Source organism: Trachypithecus francoisi, unplaced genomic scaffold (genome assembly GCF_009764315.1).
Source record: "Trachypithecus francoisi isolate TF-2019V2 unplaced genomic scaffold, Tfra_2.0 Contig01579, whole genome shotgun sequence".
NCBI classification, from domain to species: Eukaryota; Metazoa; Chordata; class Mammalia; order Primates; family Cercopithecidae; genus Trachypithecus; species Trachypithecus francoisi.
The window spans coordinates 176,056-197,053 of record NW_022681442.1 but is presented as its reverse complement, the minus strand read 5'-3'; the positions used below and the strand labels follow the sequence as shown (position 1 = coordinate 197,053).

At 43.6% G+C, this 20,998-nt stretch overlaps 1 protein-coding gene across 1 annotated transcript in view; it reads right to left on the bottom strand.

Moving 5' to 3' along the window:
* TCERG1L (transcription elongation regulator 1 like) overlaps window positions 1–16,293 on the bottom strand; it is a 234,120-nt gene extending 217,827 nt beyond the window's left edge. Inside the window, exons 1-3 of the mRNA XM_033178686.1 lie at window positions 15,867–16,293; window positions 13,758–13,904; window positions 12,820–13,000 (exon numbers count right to left, since the gene is read on the bottom strand). Coding sequence (XP_033034577.1) covers window positions 12,820–13,000; window positions 13,758–13,904; window positions 15,867–16,205 — 667 coding nt within the window. The 5' untranslated portion in view covers window positions 16,206–16,293. The remainder of the gene's footprint in view (window positions 1–12,819; window positions 13,001–13,757; window positions 13,905–15,866) is intronic.
* Between the last annotated feature and the right edge of the window lie 4,705 nt (window positions 16,294–20,998).

Sequence of the window (20,998 nt, the reverse complement as noted above, 5' to 3'; positions counted from 1 at the left end):
AATTAAAAGAAAAAATGACATTTGATAAAATAAACTTTTTCCAAATGTCTCATATTTCATAGAAGAATTCTAAAGTAATTGTGTTTTCATGATTTGAAAACTGAGAAAACATAACCTCAGGCCTGCTTTTTAAAAAAATTCATACTGATAATTGCTTGAGAAGATAGCATCAGTGTGAACACATTCCAAATAACCATATAAAAGTAAACAAAATGAAATAAACTGTAAATGTCACCCACAAAAATAAAAACAGAATAAATCAAAAGAATACCAAAAGAAAATAAAAAAAGAATGTAATAATTACAGATAAATATACATACAGTAAATTAAATATAAATGTGCTAAATTTCATTTTCAAAAAGCAAAGGCAGACATTGCACTTTTAAATAATTGACCCGGGGGGCGGAGCAAGATGGCCGAATAGGAACAGCTCCAGTCTCCAACTCCCAGCGCGAGTAACACAGAAGACCGGTGATTTCTGCATTTTCAACTGAGGTACTGGGGTCATCTCTCTAGGGAGTGCCGGACAATCGGTGCTGGTCAGCTGCTGCAGCCTGACCAGCGTGAGCTGAAGCAGGGCGAGGCATCGCCTCACCTGGAAGCGCAAGGGGGAAGGAAATCCCTTTTCCTAGCCAGGGGAACTGAGACACATAACACCTGGAAAATCGCTTAACTCCCACCCCAATACTGCGCTTTAAGGAAACAGGCACACCAGGAGAATATATCCCACACCTGGCCGGGAGGGTCCCACGCCCACGGAGCCTCCCTCACTGCTAACACAGCCGTCTGCGGCGATCTATCCGCAAGGCAGCAGCGAGGCTGGGGGAGGGGCGCCCGCCATTGCTGAGGCTTAAGTAGGTAAACAAAGCCGCTGGGAAGCTCGAACTGGGTGGAGCTCACAGCAGCTCAAGGAAACCTGCCTGTCTGTAGACTCCACCTCTGGGGACAGCCCACAGCTGAGGTCCAATAGGGAAAGCAGCGGGGGCGGTGCAGAGGCGAACGACTCTGTCTGACAGCTTTGGGGAGAGCCGTGGATCTCCCAACGCGGAGGTTGAGATCCAAGAACGGACAGACTGCCTGCTCAGGTGGGTCCCTGACCCCTGAGTAGCCTAGCTGGGAGACATCCCCCACTAGGGGCAGTCTGACACCCCACACCTCACAAGGTGGAGTCATCCCTGAGAGGAAACTTCCAAAGGAAGAATCAAACAGGTACACTCGCTGCTCAGCAATATTGATCTTTGGCAACCTCTGCTGCTGATACCCAGGCAAACAGGGTCTGGAGTGGACCTCAAGCAATCTCCAACAGACCAACAGACAGTCCTTCTGACTGTCAGACGGAAAACTATCAAACAGGAAGGACACCTATACCAAAACCCCATCAGTACGTCACCATCATCAAAGACCAGAGACAGATAAAACCACAAAGATGGGGAAAAAGCAGGGCAGAAAAGCTGGAAATTCAAAAAATAACAGCGCATCTCCGCCTGCAAAGGAGTGCAGCCCATCGCCAGCAACGGATCAAAGCTGGTCAGAGAATGACTTTGACGAGATGAGAGAAGAAGGCTTCAGTCCATCAAACCTCTCAGAGCTAAAGGAGGAATTACGTACCCAGCGCAAAGAAACTAAAAATCTTGAAAAAAAGTGGAAGAATTGACAGCTAGACTAATTAATGCAGAGAAGATCATAAACGAAATGACAGAGATGAAAACCATGACACGAGAAATACGTGACAAATGCACAAGCTTCAGTAACCGACTCGATCAACTGAAAGAAGAGTATCAGCGATTGAGGATCAAATGAATGAAATGAAGCGAGAAGAGAAACCAAAAGAAAAAAAAGAAAAAGAAATGAACAAAGCCTGCAAGAAGTATGGGATTATGTAAAAAGACCAAATCTACGTCTGATTGGGGTGCCTGAAAGTGAGGGAGAAAATGGAACCAAGTTGGAAAACACTCTTCAGGATATCATCCAGGAGAACTTCCCCAACCTAGTAGGGCAGGCCAACATTCAAATTCAGGAAATACAGAGAACGCCACAAAGATACTCCTCCAGAAGAGCAACTCCAAGACACATAATTGCCAGATTCACCAAAGTTGAAATGAAGGAAAAAATCTTAGGGCAGCCAGAGAGAAAGGTCGGTTACCCACAAAGGGAAGCCCATCAGACTAACAGCAGATCTCTCGGCAGAAACTCTACAAGCCAGAAGAGAGTGGGGGCCAATATTCAACATTCTTAAAGAAAAGAATTTTAAACCCAGAATTTCATATCCAGCCAAACTAAGTTTCATCAGTGAAGGAGAAATAAAATCCTTTACAGATAAGCAAATGCTTAGAGATTTTGTCACCACCAGGCCTGCCTTACAAGAGACCCTGAAGGAAGCCCTAAACATGGAAAGGAACAACCGGTACCAGCCATTGCAAAAACATGCCAAAATGTAAAGACCATCGAGGCTAGGAAGAAACTGCATCAACTAATGAGCAAAATAACCAGTTAATATCATAATGACAGGATCAAGTTCACACATAACAATATTAACCTTAAATGTAAATGGACTAAATGCTCCAATGAAAAGACACAGACTGGCAAACTGGATAAAGAGTCAAGACCCATCAGTCTGCTGTATTCAGGAGACCCATCTCACATGCAGAGACATACATAGGCTCAAAATAAGGGATGGAGAAAGATCTACCAAGCAAATGGAGAACAAAAAGCAGGGGTTGCAATCCTAGTCTCTGATAAAACAGACTTTAAACCATCAAAGATCAAAAGAGACAAAGAAGGCCATTACATAATGGTAAAGGGATCAATTCAACAGGAAGAGCTAACTCTCCTAAATATATATGCACCCAATACAGGAGCACCCAGATTCATAAAGCAAGTCCTTAGAGACCTACAAAGAGACTTAGACTCCCATACAATAATAATGGGAGATTTCAACACTCCACTGTCAACATTAGACAGATCAACGAGACAGAAAGTTAACAAGGATATCCAGGAATTGAACTCATCTCTGCACCAAGCGGACCTAATAGACATCTATAGAACTCTCCACCCCAAATCAACAGAATATACATTCTTCTCAGCACCACATCACACTTATTCCAAAATTGACCACATAATTGGAGTAAGCACTCCTCAGCAAATGTACAAGAACAGAAATTATAACAAACTGTCTCTCAGACCACAGTGCAATCAAACTAGAACTCAGGACTAAGAAACTCAATCAAAACCGCTCAACTACATGAAACTGAATAACCTGCTCCTGAATGACTACTGGGTACATAACGAAATGAAAGCAGAAATAAAGATGTTCTTTGAAACCAATGAGAACAAAGATACAACATACCAGAATCTCTGGGACACATTTAAAGCAGTGTGTAGAGGGAAATTTATAGCACTAAATGCCCACAAGAGAAAGCAGGAAAGATCTAAAATTGACACTTTAACATCACAATTAAAAGAACTAGAGAGGCAAGAGCAAACACATTCAAAAGCTAGCAGAAGGCAAGAAATAACTAAGATCAGAGCAGAACTGAAGGAGATAGAGTCACAAAAAACCCTCCAAAAATCAATGAATCCAGGAGTTGGTTTTTTGAAAAGATCAACAAAATTGACAGACCGCTAGCAAGACTAATAAAGAAGAAAAGAGAGAGGAATCAAATAGACGCAATAAAAAATGATAAGGGGATATCACCACCGACCCCACAGAAATACAAACAACCATCAGAGAATACTATAAATGCCTCTACGCAAATCGACTAGAAAATCTAGAAGAAATGGATAATTTCCTGGACACTTACACTCTCCCAAGACTGAACCAGGAAGAAGTTGAATCCCTGAATAGACCAATAACAGGCTCTGAAATTGAGGCAACAATTAATAGCCTACCCACGAAAAAAGTCCAGGACCAGATGGATTCACAGCTGAATTCTACCAGAGGTACAAGGAGGAGCTGGTACCATTCCTTCTGAAACTATTCCAATCAATAGAAAAAGAGGGAATCCTCCCTAACTCATTTTATGAGGCCAACATCATCCTGATACCAAAGCCTGGCAGAGACACAACAAAAAAAGAGAATTTTAGACCAATATCCTGATGAACATCGATGCAAAAATTCTCAATAAAATACTGGCAAACCGGATTCAGCAGCACATCAAAAAGCTTATCCACCATGATCAAGTGGGCTTCATCCCTGGGATGCAAGCTGGTTCAACATTCGCAAATCAATAAACGTAATCCAGCATATAAACAGAACCAAAGACAAGAACCACATGATTATCTCAATAGATGCAGAAAAGGCTTTTGACAAAATTCAACAGCCCTTTATGCTAAAAACGCTCAATAAATTCGGTATTGATGGAACGTACCTCAAAATAATAAGAGCTATTTACGACAAACCCACAGCTAATATCATACTGAATGGGCAAAAACTGGAAAAATTCCCTTTGAAAACTGGCACAAGACAGGGATGCCCTCTCTCACCACTCCTATTCAACATAGTGTTGGAAGTTCTGGCTAGGGCAATCAGGCAAGAGAAAGAAATCAAGGGTATCCAGTTAGGAAAAGAAGAAGTCAAATTGTCCCTGTTTGCAGATGACATGATTGTATATTTAGAAAAACCCATCGTCTCAGCCCAAAATCTCCTTAAGCTGATAAGCAACTTCAGCAAAGTCTCAGGATACAAAATTAATGTGCAAAAATCACAAGCATTCTTATACACCAGTAACAGACAAGCAGAGCCAGTCAGGAATGAACTTCCATTCACAATTGCTTCAAAGAGAATAAAATACCTAGGAATCCAGCTTACAGGGATGTAAAGGACCTCTTCAAGGAGAACTACAAACCACTGCTCAGTGAAATCAAAGAGGACACAAACAAATGGAAGAACATACCATGCTCATGGATAGAAGAATCAATATCGTGAAAATGGCCATACTGCCCAAGGTTATTTATAGATTCAATGCCATCCCCATCAAGCTACCAATGAGTTTCTTCTTCACAAATTGGAAAAAACTGCTTTAAAGTTCATATGGAACCAAAAAGAGCCCGCATTGCCAAGACAATCCTAAGTCAAAAGACAAAGCTGGAGGCGTCACGCTACCTGACTTCAAACTATACTACAAGGCTACAGTAACCAAAACAGCATGGTACTGGTACCACAACAGAGAAATAGACCAGTGGAACAGAACAGAGTCCTCAGAAATAATACCACACATCTACAGCCATCTGATCTTTGACAAACCTGACAAAAACAAGAAATGGGGAAAGGATTCCCTATTTAATAAATGGTGCTGGGAAAATTGGCTAGCCCAAAGTAGAAAGCTGAAACTGGATCCTTTCCTTACCCCTTATACGAAAATTAATTCAAGATGGATTAGAGACTTAAATGTTAGACGTAATACCATAAAAACCCTAGAAGAAAATCTAGGTAGTACCATTCAGGACATAGGCATGGGCAAGGACTTCATGTCTAAAACACCAAAAGCAACGGCAGCAAAAGCCAAAATTGACAAATGGGATCTCATTAAACTAAAGAGCTTTTGCACAGCAAAAGAAACTACCATCAGAGTGAACAGGCAACCTACAGAATGGGAGAAAATTTTGCAACCTACTCATCTGACAAAGGGCTAATATCCAGAATCTACAAAGAACTCAAACAAATATACAAAAAAAACAAACAACCCCATCAAAAAGTGGGGAAAGGATATGAACAGACATTTCTCAAAAGAAGACATCCATACAACCAACAGACACATGAAAAATGCTCATCATCACTCGCCATCAGAGAAATGCAAATCAAAACCACAATGAGATACCATCTCACACCAGTTAGAATGGCAATCATTAAGAAGTCAGGAAACAATAGATGTTGGAGAGGATGTGGAGAAATAGAACACTTTTACACTGTTGGTGGGATTGTAAACTAGTTCAACCATTATGGAAAACAGTATGGCGATTCCTCAAGGATCTAGAACTAGATGTACCATATGACCCAGCCATCCCACTACTGGTATATACCCAAAGGATTATAAATTACTCTACTACAAAGACACATGCACACGATGTTTATTGCGGCACTATTCACAATAGCAAAGACTTGGAATCAACCCAAATGTCCATCTGTGACAGACTGGATTAAGAAAATGTGGCACATATACACCATGGAATACTATGCAGCCATCAAAAAGGATGAGTTTGCGTCCTTTGTAGGGACATGGATGCAGCTGGAACCATCATTCTTAGCAAACTATCACAAGAGAGAAAACCAAACACCGCATGTTCTCACTCATAGGTGGAACTGAACAATGAGATCACTTGGACTCGGGAAGGGGAACATCACACACTGGGCCTATCATGGGGGGGGGGAGGAGGGAGGGATTGCATTGGGGAGTTATATACATGATATAAACGTTATGCACATGTACCCTAGAACTTAAAGTATAATAAAAAAAAATAAATAAATAAATAAATAAATAATTGACCCGAGCTTAAACAAAAATAAGGCAAAGTTGATAAGAAGAAAAAAATACAAGATGTAGATAGAGCAGCAGCAACATTAATTTTAGACAAATAATTTGAGGTGAAAACATTAGGTGTGGTAAAGTCAATTGATTGCTTTTTTAAGAACATCTTTTCCATACTAATGCAGTTGTATGACTTTCTTGTGAGGCATAAAATTGCTTCAATCACAAGATGCTTTCCTCATAAATCTCCAAACTTTTCTCCATGAACCAAGCTTGTCTAGTACTGCAGAACGGTCTGAAGCTGTATCAGCTTCTGTGTTCTTTTAAGTAGTGTCTCCAACATTCATAAAATGCCTCCAGGATACGGTGAGCAGGATATATGAGTTGCCTTGCTCCGTTCACTACTTCTGCTGAAATCTGTGTTTTGTTTTTTTGTTTTTTTGAAAGGAGAGATATATATTTTTTTCCTTTTCTCATCAAATGGGTTTTATTTAACCTTACATATATTAACTTATTTTCCAACCTGACTCTGGTATAACATTATGAGACAAGGAAGAAAAATGAAAATATTTTCCCCAAAACATGTTTCTTTGCCATATCTTGAAATGGCCCTGCAAGTCATCTTTGGTGGGGGAAAATTTGCATCTGTAAAGAATCTCTATTAACATAGCTAGATCTTTTGCTTCCAGGCCCTCCCAATTCTTTTTTTTTTTTTTTTTTTTACTTTTTTTTTTATTATACTTTAAGTTCTGGGATACATATGCAGAACGTGCAGGTTTGTTTTACAGGTATACACATGCTATGGTGGTTTGCTGCACCCATCAATCCATCATCTACATTAGGTATTTCTCCTAATGCTATCCCTCCCTCAGCCCCCTACCCCCCAACAGACCTTGGTATGTGATGTTCCCCTGATGTTCCCCTCCGTGTCCATGTGATCTCATTGTTCAATGATCATTTATGAGTGAGAACAGGTGGTGTTTCGTTTTCTGTTCTTGGGTTAGTTTGCTGAGAATAATGGTTTCCAGCTTCATCCATGTCCCTGCATAGGACATGAACTCTTCCTTTTTCATAGCTGCATAGTATTCCATGGTGTATATGTGCCACATTTTCTTTATCCAGTCTATCTTTGATGGGCATTTGGGTTAGTTCCAAGTTTTGTTATCATGAACAGTGCTGCAGTAAACATATGTGTGCATGTGTCTTTATAGTAGAATGATTTATAATCCTCTGGGTATACACCCAGTAATGGGATTGCTGGTTCAAATGGTATTTCTGGTTCTAGATCCTTGAGGAATCACCATACTGTCTTCCACAATGGTTGAACTAATTTATGCTCCCACTAACAGTGTAAAAGCGTTCCTATTTCTCACATCCTTTCCAGCATCTGTTATTTCCTGACTTTTTAATGTTCACCATTCTAACTGGCATGAGATGGTATCTCAATGTGGTTTTGATTTGCATTCCTCTAATGACCAGTAATGATGAGCTTTTTTTATATTATATGTTTGTTGGCTACATAAATGTCTTCTTTTGAGAAGTGTCTGTTCATATCCTTTGCCCACTTTGTAATGGGGTTGTTTGTTTTTTTCTGGTAAATTTGTTTAAGTTCTTTTCAGATTACAGATATTAACCCTTTGTCAGATGGATAGATTGCAAAAATTTTCTTCCATTCATGAAACGTGTGTTTTTAAGGAGGTCAAAGCAATATAGGTTTGTTGTTTGCTTTCTATTTTACACAGATATCACCTTCTCCCACTGTTATGATCTGATTTTCTCAGTCACATCTATTTATGCTTAAGAATCTTTCTATTGTCTTCTTTCATCAGATGCATAATCAGTTCTTCTCTTCAATGATTTTAGTTGATAGTTGTCAGAAGTTTCCTTGCATTCTTTTCTCTTTTCCTCAAACTGTCTTTTCACATTGACCAACTCTCTTTTGAGTTTATCTTTTACTGCTTTTCTATGTTCTATTTTCTTTTACCTATTAAGATAGGCAAAAGGTGTTTTGCCTACAATGATTACTAATTCCTGTGCAAAATCCATTTCTCAGATATGTTGATCTTCTGGAGCTTTTGAGCAAATGAATCTTTTATGAAGCAGAATACTTCAGATGCCCTATCTCATCTTCCACTTTCTCTCTCTCTCTCTTAGTCATCTTTGAATGAAGAGAGGTACAGTCAGTGGTTTGTTTTGTTTTGGTTTGGTTTGGTTTGGTTTGGTTTGCTTTCTTTGCTTTGTTTTGGTTTGGTTTGGTTGGTTTGGTTTGCCCATCATGGTGTTTGTTGGTAGAATCAGGCTCTTTGATCTTAAGCTGGCAGGCAATGGGATATGGACAACTTTTACATAAATCTCTAGTTTCCAGCAAGATCCTTCTATTTCATTTGCCTTTGTTGGACAGATGCTGAATTAACTACCTTCTCCTCCCACTGCTTGATATTCTTGATGCAAATTATTTAATTCCTGAACGGCTTGAAGGACTCTGAAACTCTTATTTTCAGAAGTGGAAAACAGAGACTCCTTGGAGGGTACTCGTACCACCCAGACCCTTCTCCACATCTGCCTGTGATGAACCGCATGTCCTAAGATGCAAGGTAAGCCCCTTCTGCCTGGGAAGAAGAGGGACTGGTAGGACTGCAGGGAGCGGGGAGGTGTTGATGGGGATGTGGCAGCTGATGCACAGGCACTGCTGAAGAAGAGGTGGTGACTATGGGGCAGGTGGCCTCTCCCTGCCTGTCCAGCCCTGAATCAGCTTCTGAGTTCTGGGAATCAATAGATCCTAGATAATTTCTCAATTCAACCCATTCACAATGATCAGGAAGAATTTCTTTGAAAACTGCAAAATCATTAATTACAGATCTTAGTTTCTAGTGCAGGTGTAATTATTTGTGTGCTTGAATTTATTTGTCTGTGAGAAGGCTCTGCCTCTTCTGTGGCTCCTCTGCTTCCCAAGAACAAGTTCACACTTTCCTGGAGAAGCCAAGAATCCTGAGTGGAAGAATGATGTAAAGTCCCCCAACAGCCCATGAGGATCCAGGAGACTGACTCACACCACAGGTCTTATGTGATGAGTCTTGTTTGAAGAGGCCCCAGAGCCCAACCCTGCCATATCTCCTCCGGCAGCCCAACCACACTTGGCTACTTCGAATTGCCCGATCACAAAATGCTCCTTTTGATTTTGTGTCTTTGGACATTCTATGTCCTTCATTTAGAATTCATTCAACTGTTCCTGCCCCAAGGTGGCATTGGCCACAGAGGCCTTCCCTGAGGATCCCCTGCTAAGGTTCTCCTCAAACACCTGCAGAGAGCACACACCACTTGCATTTCTCCTCCAGGTCATATGTTGATGGACTAGCCCCCAAAGTGATGGCATCAGGAGGTTGGCCCTTTGGGAGGCTCAAAAATGACCAACAGGCTTGTTTACAACAGAGTGTGAGAGTGTGACTGGTCATGAATGAGTACAGTGTATATAAAAATGGAGTCCTTTATAATACTTATTAAAGCTTAGATAGCTTTTCCAAATTCATCCAAATTGTGCTTATATTATCTGAGACTCTGTGCCATGCAGTTAATTCCTAATCAACAGTAAGTGAGGGGTGATCTGATATTAGTCTCACCCCATCTCTACCAGAGAGATTCCAACTTAGTTCAACAAACGATTCAGTTCATTCAAACAAACCTGCCTTCTGGGTGACATCATTTGAGTTCATAGTATAAATTGCCATTATACCTAAAACAACAGTGCAGATTTTAAAAGTACTTAAAGAACGATCATTACAGAAAAATTACTACCTCTCCAAGAAAGGAAAATAAGCTTAGCTCACTAGACCTGTTTAAAATGAGCGAGTTTGATTCACTCTTCCTGCTCTTTGGGAGTTCTGATTCTGCTTCACTGATTAACTTGAAGGGGATTGATAAAATATATCTGATTCTAAGGCCATTTATTTCTGAATATAAAACTTTATAACAAGACTGATTGATGTAATATAACAATTATATAATAGATTTATACATTATATATTTTATATATAGTACATCCATATATTTGTAAATGCATACTTTTATAATATATTGGTGATATACATTAGCTATAATGTATACATTTATCAATTCATAATAGGATATGAAAAATTAATAGTAATTTTTAGTAATGACAGCATACCTGAACATTTACGTGTAAGTGTCTTAATGAAGTTGTAATTTCACATTGACTACAGTAAAATTAAAACCATTTACCTGAATTTTTAACTTACTTGGAGCTTACCGTACCTTCCACCTTTACTTGCCCCCCTCATCCCAGTTCTCTGTTAAGTAGTTAGTAACACATAAATAACCCTTTATATGTTTTCTTTGGCCTAAGAAACATTCGGTATGTGCATTCTAAAGTTGGGTAAATTCTAAGAATTCTGAAATTTATCAAAGAAGTAGAGTTTTCATGAAGCAACTCAGAAACTACCATCTCAAAACAAATATATTTGATTATTATTAAATTACCTTTGGTGTCAGGTACATTTCTCCCCATAACATAATTAAAATTTTAAGTGTTATATTCACATATGATCCGTAAATTAAAAAAAGAAAAAAGCAGAGAAGAGAAAATCTAAGCTTTGTTGAATAGTAGACTAGGTTAGAATGAAAGGTTATTCTGCTATTTATCATGTTTATAAGAAATATTATTTTATTTTGTTCTTAAAAATAGATCCATTAATGAATACTCCATTCTCTAGGATGCGCTTATTTCACACTGCATGCCTGTGGTCAAAACATCTCACGTAACCCACAAATACATACACCTACAATGTACCCACAAAAAATTGTGAAAATAATTTGTCAAAATTTAAAAAATAGATTCATCCAAAAATCAAAAGAAGGTAAAATCAATACAAACATGTTTCTAATGAAGTATTGCATATTTGCCACACAATAGTAAGTAAACAATGTCCCTAAGATGGAAAATCTATGAGAGGTGACCATAAGCTTCTCCAACTAAACAGATATTTGGCCCATTTATATATGGATTTCCTATGAAGAAGGTGAAGGCATGGTGGAAAATGTCTATATTATACTCAGAAGGAAAGTTCACATAAAGACTTTGTAGGAACAGGTGAGCTCATTTCACCATTTTTAAAACTACATTTGCTGGTTATTTTCATGACAGTTATGGCCAGCACATTAGGAAATTAAAATATTACCTTTTCATATACCAAAAGAACCTTCCAAAGTCATGTCATCCTTATATAACACGTGCCACTGAATCATCGTTTATCATCATTAAATCAAATAGGAAACATGATCATGTTAGTGTAAAATGTTTATAAATGTGTGCATGTACCATGCTCACTCAGACTTCAATTAATCCCTAATGCATAATTATAAGGACAAGCTGCAGTCAAAAATCATTTAGGCCTATGAGAAACACAAATAGTTTAGTCGTTCTTCCTGACTTATTACTAAACAAGATTCATAGCAAATTGGAATAAATGCGTAGGCAGAGAACAAAATAAATATATCTCCTAACCCATCACTGCATTATCCACAAGAACATCTTATTACTAAACTTTAGAGACACACATTGAGGCAAGCTTGGGAGGTAGGAAATTACAGAAAGGTAATGTAATTCTGAAGCCATAACATATTCCATAATGGAAGGTGTTGCACGACAATTTTGGCACAGGCGGCATTTGCTTTCATAAAATGATCCACATGTGAAGGTGATTTTAAAAATCAATTTAAAAATTCATAAGATGATTATATTCCCCTGTTACTATATAGGTTTATTATACAATCTTTCATCCAAGCATTGCTTCATGGGAGTCTGTTCCAGGACAAATGTTCTTTCAGGTCACTAGACTCCAAAGATAGAATAAAATCCATCTTTCAAACAGGGCATTTTATAGTCCATCTCACTATCACCGCAACATGAAGGCAAAATTCAGAGATCACACATGTTTCTGTGTCCTACAGACCAGCAAACGTTATTCCTTGCACCTCGCCACAGACAAGCAACATTTTTTGAAGAGTAGGCTGATCAATTAGTGCCCCTATTAAGAACTATCAGCAGGAAACCTGGTCCAATCCTAAAAATAGAGCACTGCAAGTACAATGCTGTGAAAACCCCATTCAGCCATCCTTTCATTTTAACATCAGATCTCTTATCCACCCACCCCAGAAAAAAATAGTGGATAAGCTATCCAAGACTCGTTTTTTAAAAAAAGCTTCATGCTTGTGAAAAGAAATTGTATTTTACCAAGATAATTGTTTCATCAAAATGACAAGTATGGTTTTCATATCTAAAACTAATTTGTGATTGAAGCAAAAATGAAAAGCACATTGTCAGTGTTATTTGGGCACCAACCTGGGATGGGCTGAGGTGCTAACACCACTGTGGGGTGTGGCCTGGAGGCAGGACCCGGCCTGGACAGAGACACAGCGACTTGATTTGTCAGCAAATGAGGCTTTTCATGCCCATGGAACAATCTTGACTCCTCAGGATGTATCCACGTTGAGTCCAGAGCAAAGGAATTATTAAAAAAGATCTGTCCAAAAATAATGCAAGCATAACATTTAAGGCAAGGTACATGATAAAAGCTGAACATGACTATGAAAATATTTATGTTGCCTTATGTTGATCCAGCATTGAACATTCTATTATTGGGGACTCGATAAAAACATCACTCTAAAACTTAAAGGAAGTTCCACAGGGCTTCAATACCAACCACCATCTAGTTAATATCTTCTGGGCTGGCCTTCAGCTATTGACTTGGTCACTTCAGCCCGGCAGTCAGTTCACTGACTGAAGAATCACCCCAATGAGATAATTACTAAGCTGTACAACAAGTCAATAATTTACTTCTTTAGTTTCCTTGTGAACAAAATGTAGTCAGTAAATTTGAATCCAAAAGCCAAAACAAACCATTAGAAAGATGAAAACTTAAAGCATCATATGAAGAAAAACTGACTTTTAAAACTTGAACTGGTATTGTGTAATGTTTAAGTCTAGATCTTTGATCAGTGGTTACAAATTTAAAAACAAAAAAAATTTAAAAAGACTCTGATTTAAAAATTGGAAATGTTACATTGCCCTGTGGAATCCAAATATCCTAAACTAAAACAAAACGCCCCCCACCTGCTGACTTTGAACAGATCAATCTAAGCCTGAAATGATTTCTTTGTATACCTAGATGGCCAATTTATGGCAACGAGAAAATACATGGATATTTTTGTTGTTATGGCGATGTTCAACAACTTAATCATTAAAAACCCCTTATCCAATTAAATCACTTGCATTTTTACCTTACAGTTAGGAATCCTTTTATCTATCCAACTTTTCCCAATAGGAGTTGCAAGAGCAGACGGGCAGAGATGTGGGAAGATGGGCACCAGCTCCACTGTGGAAGAGGGGGGCAGTCCTAGGGACGGAGAATGGCCACCAAACAGCCACTGCAAGCCAAGCAAAAAAAGACAATTGCATTAGCCTGAATCCATCCACTCAACTTCACACCAAAACATTCTGGAATAACTGCTTTGAAAAGGGAATTTCAAAATGTATGTATTTGATTATCAGATAAATTTCCTTGAGAAAAACTATATTTACCAATCAAAGAAAAAATTATAGTTTTCATATCTGAATCATCACAAAGCATTACCAACATTGCATTCTTCAATACTGAAAAAGAACTTCTAAGCACAAAACCTCAAGCACGAGGTAAGAAATGGGTTTCTGCTTTGAGATAATAAGAAACCACCATGAAAAAGAGAAATGTTGGGTATTCCCTTTCTAATTCTTAAATTATTTTTATAGGCAGGCATAGGGCTATATTGTCCCTTTCAGTATTGCATTTTGTATTAATTACATTTGTCGTTTTACAAACAACTAATACTTTCAAAATGAAAATATCTAAGAAGTTAAGCTTCCAAGTTTCACCAACACAAGGTTCACCAATACAAACAGATTCTATGGGGAAAAAAAAAAAAACAACAACTAAGCATCTCATGACTTGAAGATCTCAATGTACAGAATAAAACATCAGTCATGGAAAGGGGTTGGTAATTCAGGACACCGTCTCTCTAATTAAAATAACTGAGACCTCACAAGGCACTAATAAAATGCATTGCTCAATGACATGGAATGTTTCAGTACCTATTGTTTTAAAATCATAAAAGCATTTGTGATGTTCCTGTTATGTGAAAATGTTCTTCTGGTTCTACATATTCTTACTTTACAGAAGATAGGCAGCACAAAAATATTTAAAATATTAATACTAAGGTTTTTAAAAAATTTTCTCTTAAATTTATACAAGTGAAAAAATGCAGTTTTTTAAAACAGAATTTTTAAAAATGTAGTTCCTTGACATTATATCCCTCTAGTGGCAGCATTCTGATATAACACCCTCCAAAATACGGCAAAACTACCAACGTTTATTGAAAATTCTCCAAAATAAACTGCATCACACATAAAAACACAATATCCAGGGCTGCATATGTGACGTATCATTAAGTCTAAAGACCAATTTAGCAGGAGTTTAACAACATCTTTTAGAAAAACTCACAAGATAATATTGGAATTAAATTAATCAAATGATGTATTCTAACATAACACTCATTTGAATATGCTAATGAGGTCAATCCTTGGAATAAAATGCACGCTATTCCCGATTTTAAATGCATCTGCATCGTTAGCTGACAATGAATCTTGCCAAAACCAGCCCGCCTAGCTCTGCTGCACCATTTATCAAAGGTTCAGTCACTTTTTCTTTTTAATTTCATGTCTTAAAAGCCAAACTCTTCTAAAGTGCAGTGTGGCATTAACGAATGTGGTGGACTCCAGCAGGCCTGGGCAGGGGAATCTCCGGTAATACCTCTCAGTACCGAAGGCAGGATTTCCCGGCCACTTCCACCGGTTGGAATTATCTTAAGCATTGCCCTGAGTCTATTTTCAAACGAAAGGGGGAAAAATCCAAACCAGATTAGAATCCGAAACAGCTATCGATTTCCAGCTTGCTTTCAAGTCTGGCAGAGACAGTAAAAGTCCTAACTTCTCCGCGATGTCAGCCACGGCCCGCGGCGGCCACGGAGTCCCTTCAGCACCGCGCGGTGGACAGCGACCCCCGGCCTGGCGCGAGTTCCCTGCGGTCCCCACGCGGGCCTGGGCGGCGGGTCCCTCCACGGCTGGGTCCGGACACCCGGAGGCACCTGCCAAAGCTGCGGAGGCGGACAGCCGGGCGCCCAAGCATGAACTTTCTCGCCGAGGCACGGTTGCAGGGCTGCGTCCTGAGGGTTTGGGGCGGCGAGGACCGCCGGGGAGGAGGGCGCGCGAGCCGGAGGCCAGAGCCGGGCCGGGAGGGCGCGCCCAGGAGCGGGGTTGCCGGCGATCCGGGCCGAGGCGGGACGGGGACACGTTACCTGCCCGTGGAGCGCGGGGAAGGGGTGCGCGGCGGCGGCGGCGGGGTCTGGCGCAGAGGGCAGCGGCAGCAGCGGGAGCACCGGCTCGCTCGGGGCCGGCCAGCCTGGGAGACCGGGGAGCAAAGCGGCCGCGGGCGGCGGGGCCGAGGCGAGTAGCACCGGGGGAACCGCAACCCCCGCGCTGAGCCGGAGCAGCCCGGCGGAGCCCGGCACCATCCAGACCCAGGGCGGCGGCGGCGGTGGCTCTGCGTCCATGGGCCAGAGGAGAGGCTGCCGCCGCCGGGGCTGCTGCTGTTGCAGCTGCCGCCGCCGCCGCTGGAACCTGACGCCCGCCTGCATCCTACATCCCCGCGCGGGCGACGGCGGCGGGGGCGGCGGGCGCCCGAGATGCGCGGCCGGCGGCGGCGCGGGCTCCGGAGCGAACTCACTTGGCTCCACTGCGCGGCCGCTCGCTCCGCCCCTGCCCCGCGCGGGGAGCTCCTCCTCCTCCCGCCCGCGCGGCCGCCGCCCCCGGACCCGGCCCCCGCCCCGGTCCCCGCCCGCCCGCGCCCCTCCCCGCCAGCCCCCGCCCCGCCCGCGCGCTCCCTGGCCCTGGCCCTGGCCCGGGTCTCCTCCCCACTGCGCCCCCTGGACCCGGGCGGCCGCGGAGGACGTGAGTGGGCGAGGGCCGAGGGCGCGCCCGGCTGGGCTCCCGCCAATGCCGCCCCCCTGGTGGCCTCTGGCCCTCGGGGACCCAGCGCACCGCCAGGGAGACTCCGGGCTCCGCACTCAAGGGCAAGCGGAAGCCGGGGTGGTGGCGCCGGAGCCAGGCATGTCCCGCTGCCCGGGTGGGGCTGAGGGCGCAGATGGGGACACCGCGGGCCGCTCTCTACCTGGCCTCCTCGGAGTCCAGGGCGCGGGACCGGGGGCGATATTGGGCTGCGGATCCCGGCGCAGGCGGCCCGGACGCTGCTAGGCGCTGGCGGATTTCTGCTGCACAAAACAGCCAAACATGTTCTTAAGGCCCCCGCGGGTCCCCTGGCCCAGAGGTTGAGCTGTGGGTGCCTGGTCTAAAGTTCCGCGCCCCACAGTGGCCCGCTGGCCTCGGCAGCTCCTGCCCTACGCCCTCCAAGGCACCAGGCAGGTGGCCCCAGGGCCTTTGCCCAGGACACTCCCAGGGTGGGGCAGGACCACCCCTCTATGAATTCGTCCTGGATGCCCCCAGGCACAGTCTGTGCTCCTCCCAACCCCAGCACACGCAGCCTCTGACGCTGCACGCCGAACTTGCTGGGACCCAGGACAGACTCGGGCTCCGAGGACCCTCGCTCCGCCCGGAGCACACGCGGCAGCGCCGGCCGAACCGAGCTTGGGTCAGCGCTGGCCACGCGCAGCCACCGCCAGACGGCGCTCGCCCTTCCCCGCCATAGACCCTGCTTCGGAGGCCGCCAGCGTCCTCCCCATCCCGGGCCACAGCTTCAGTCCAGCCCCTGGCGACACGTGCTGAGGGCTGGGCAGAGACTTCCGTGCGCTGTAAACCCCGTAGGTCGCTAAACCCAGGAAACCCAAGCACAGCTAATGCCAACGCGAGACCAGTGCTTGTTAGAGGCATTTGAAGGGGCTTTCGGGATGCAAAAGGCAGCGTTATGATTCATGCATTTAAGAACCTGCATGAAAAACCCTCCCTGAGCTTGGTGGGAGAGCAGGCACCCACCCACCTACTGACACAGACATGCCTGGTACTCCAAACACGTGTTCGCATCACCTCCCACCTGTCCACTACCAACCTCCTGAGATGGACTCAAGCACCCCAGTGCTTTTAATTTGCGTCTAGGGTTGTTTCCTCATTATCCTGATTTGCTTAATTTCCTCTTGGCCTGGCATGATTTCTTTTAGATCTGGGCATATGCTGATTTACATAGCTGGCGCCTCCATATTTTCCTCCACGAAAACCAGTTTTCAATTAGCAAGTTTATCTCTCTCTTTGATGCAAAATTACTGGCATTTTTTATTCACCTAAAATCAGAAAGCTCTGCAGATTAGAAGGCTGTTACTATTCACTTACACCCTTAATTTATGTGCATATATTAGCATGTGCTCATGTGTTATAAATGTGTCAGTTTAATGGTCAGAGCCAGATCAGGATATCGGGGAGGCATCTCTAGGCAGGCTCACATGCCCCCGCCACCCACCTCCCCCACCGCATGGTCCGTTTTGAGCAGGAGATTCTCCTCCCTTCTTCATTGTTTGGAGGCAGAGACACAAGGCCAGGGGTGTTGGTGCCTGGCTTGCATGCTGTTCTCTGCAAAAGCAGAGCTTCATGTGTGTGGCCTCAGGCTCCTGGAAAGATAGAGTGAGCCACAATCTGTGGGAGCTGAAGCACTCCTTTAGGGAATCTCAGCTCCATCCCCACTGTCCTAGAAAGGGTTCTGCTGAAGTCAGTTTTTGCCAGCGCACCCCCCGGGCTTGCTGATGCTCTGAGCTCAGGACCCCTTGAGCCACTGCTTGGCTCTGAAGAAGAGGTGGAAAGTCAGAAGCAACTTGACTCAACCACAAAGCAGCCTAAACTCTTTTGCTGTTTCCTGCCACAAGCTTGACTCTCCTTCTGTATGACAATGCTTGGAAGCCCTTTTCTGTACCATTCTGTGTGCTAAATTATGGGAAAACAGCCCTGGACGATGCAGACACGACCATTTCCACTAATTGTTGCTAGGGCCAAAGACCCAGCACAGGGCTTCTTCTCCTCCTCCTGGCTCTCATTTTCATCAGCTTCATTTCGGGGTTTGCCTCTCATCCCACTTAACCCGGGAACTTTCTACATCCTCATGGGTAGGAGACGCTCCCTCACAGACACACTCATTTCAATGATTGTTTAGGAGGACTCCCTCCATGAACTGGTTCTGCAAAGGTCCTTTGCACATCTTGAGGATGGTTGAAAGAGCAAAGGCAGAGAAGATGCAAAGAAGACGGCTGTCGTACAAACAAGCAGGATGCCACCTTCTTCCTGGGGACTGGAAGCCAGGTGAATGTCTGGCTTTGAGCTGAAACACTCTGCCAGAGAGACGTGTGCTGGCAGGCACATCTGCCTCCCTGTGAGTGCCCTCAGAGGTCAGCCCTAAGCAGGACAGGTGGCTGGCACTCCACAGACTCGCCCTTTGTCTCCCTGTAAAAATCAGGAGAAATTTGCTTTATAAGGCATCTTATATACAGTCTAGTCTCCAGCTCTCCTATCCGATAAAAACAACCTTAAGTCTTTCCATGTTATTTGGGCAAAGCCAGCAAAAATTTCCTGCTAAGCTGAGACAGGATATCACCTAGGAAGAGGAGATTCGCAGCAGGGAAAATGTGTGAATTATCTGCATGTGCTAATGAGTTCCCAATTGTTTATTACCTTTCAGGAAAAAATCATGTGGAAGGTTTCAGAGGCATCAGTGGAATAAGATTTTGAAGCCCATAGAAGGTTTCTTTTCTTTTTTTGGAAGTTATTTTATTTTGTTTTTCTAAGTAAACCCTAATAGAATCCCAAAATAGGAGTGATGAAAACATTTCCTTCCAGGCCGGTAGAGTTAAACACCAGGGGAACAGGAGGGAGGTCAAGGCCCTGCATATCACCTCCGTGGTTCCCGGCACCGCCCACCGCCCACGCTGCTAGAACTTCTTTCCAAAGCAAGTGCCATTCAGACCCACTCCTTTCAGAACACTCGCCAGCTGCGCGATGATGAGGCCCTGAAAGAAAGCCGTGCCACCAAGGACCCAGAGGAGGAATCGGCAGGGTGACACCTGACTCAGTGCAGGCTGAGGAGGAGAAGGGTGGGAGGGTGGCTCCCCTGTTCTGTGAGACTGGGGAGAGCCTGGGGAATCTGAGACTAGGGATGAGGAGCCCTTAGGGATGGATACACTGTGGGCCAAGAGGTGGGTGAAGATGTGCTGACCTGGAAGGCTCCAAGATCACCTGGAAAGACTTACCCTCTTCACAGTTGAAAACTTCAGCCTGGAGTTCAGGAGCAAGGTCTTGGATGGAGCCACAGAACTGAAATTAACACAAAAATTGAGAGTGGCAGCTGTCCGTAGTGATTGTGATCAAAGATGTGGATGGGATCGCCCAAGGCAAGCACAAAGTGGGAAGAGGACAGGCCACTCATGGAGTCAAGTGATGGAAAGTGAGGCTCCCCGTGAAAGAGAGAGAGACACACGCAAGGCACACTGGGCCCGCAGGCCTCCCCGGCAGGCAGGAGCACGCTTGCCTGATAAAGGCTGTTATTATTGTTATTTTTGTTATCAGTGTGTTACTGTAGGATATCTGGAAAATACTGCAGAGCACTATGAGTCGGAACCCCTCAGGGAGAAGCAGTGCTAACCTTTTGGTGACCTCTCTACAATCATTTTTTCTCCTCACTTCTCTCTCTCTCTAATGTGTATACGTGTGTGTGTGTAGTATGAATAATATATTGCATCTTGTAATACAGTATTACATTTTATATTAAATTGCATTTTATAATAAATAGCTTTAATGCAGCCTGTACTATAAATAACCTTAAATCTTATTTTTCACTCAGTATCACAGCATAAGCATTTCCCCACATGTTTTTAAAAAGCTTAGAACAACCCACTTATCAATACCAGAGCAAATACCCCACTGAGGACAGATGGAGGCTCAGGTCGGGCCCTGTCCTGTGAATTCGCATCCACTGTCAGGTCGGAGGCCCTGCCGTGTGAATGCGCATCCGCTGTGCCAACTTTCTGCAACTTTCAAAGGACCACGCATGTGAAAAGAGCCACCCAGTAGCTGGTGAAGAGCAGGCGCTTAGTGCATATCGCTCCGCTCACGTCTTCACCGAGGCGGATGAGTAGCTTGTGGCCTGTTTGTTTAAACTGTGTGTACCCGTGTTCAGAATTGAGAGACAGGGACCCCCACATGGAGTCAGGCAGGTAACAGGCAGCTGCCGAGAGCCCCTTGCCTGTTTGGCCTGCCCCTCTGCCTACCTGGTTTGTACCCTCAGGGTCCTGAGACTCCCCGGCCTCCATACACTCACTGTTTTCCTTCCAGGGCAGCTACAGGCCTGGAGCCGGGAGCCCCCTGCCCTCGCATGCTGCCTACAGGTCCCCTTTGGCTGTGTGTCTTCATAAGGGTCTTTACGTTTAGAAATGCATGCTCC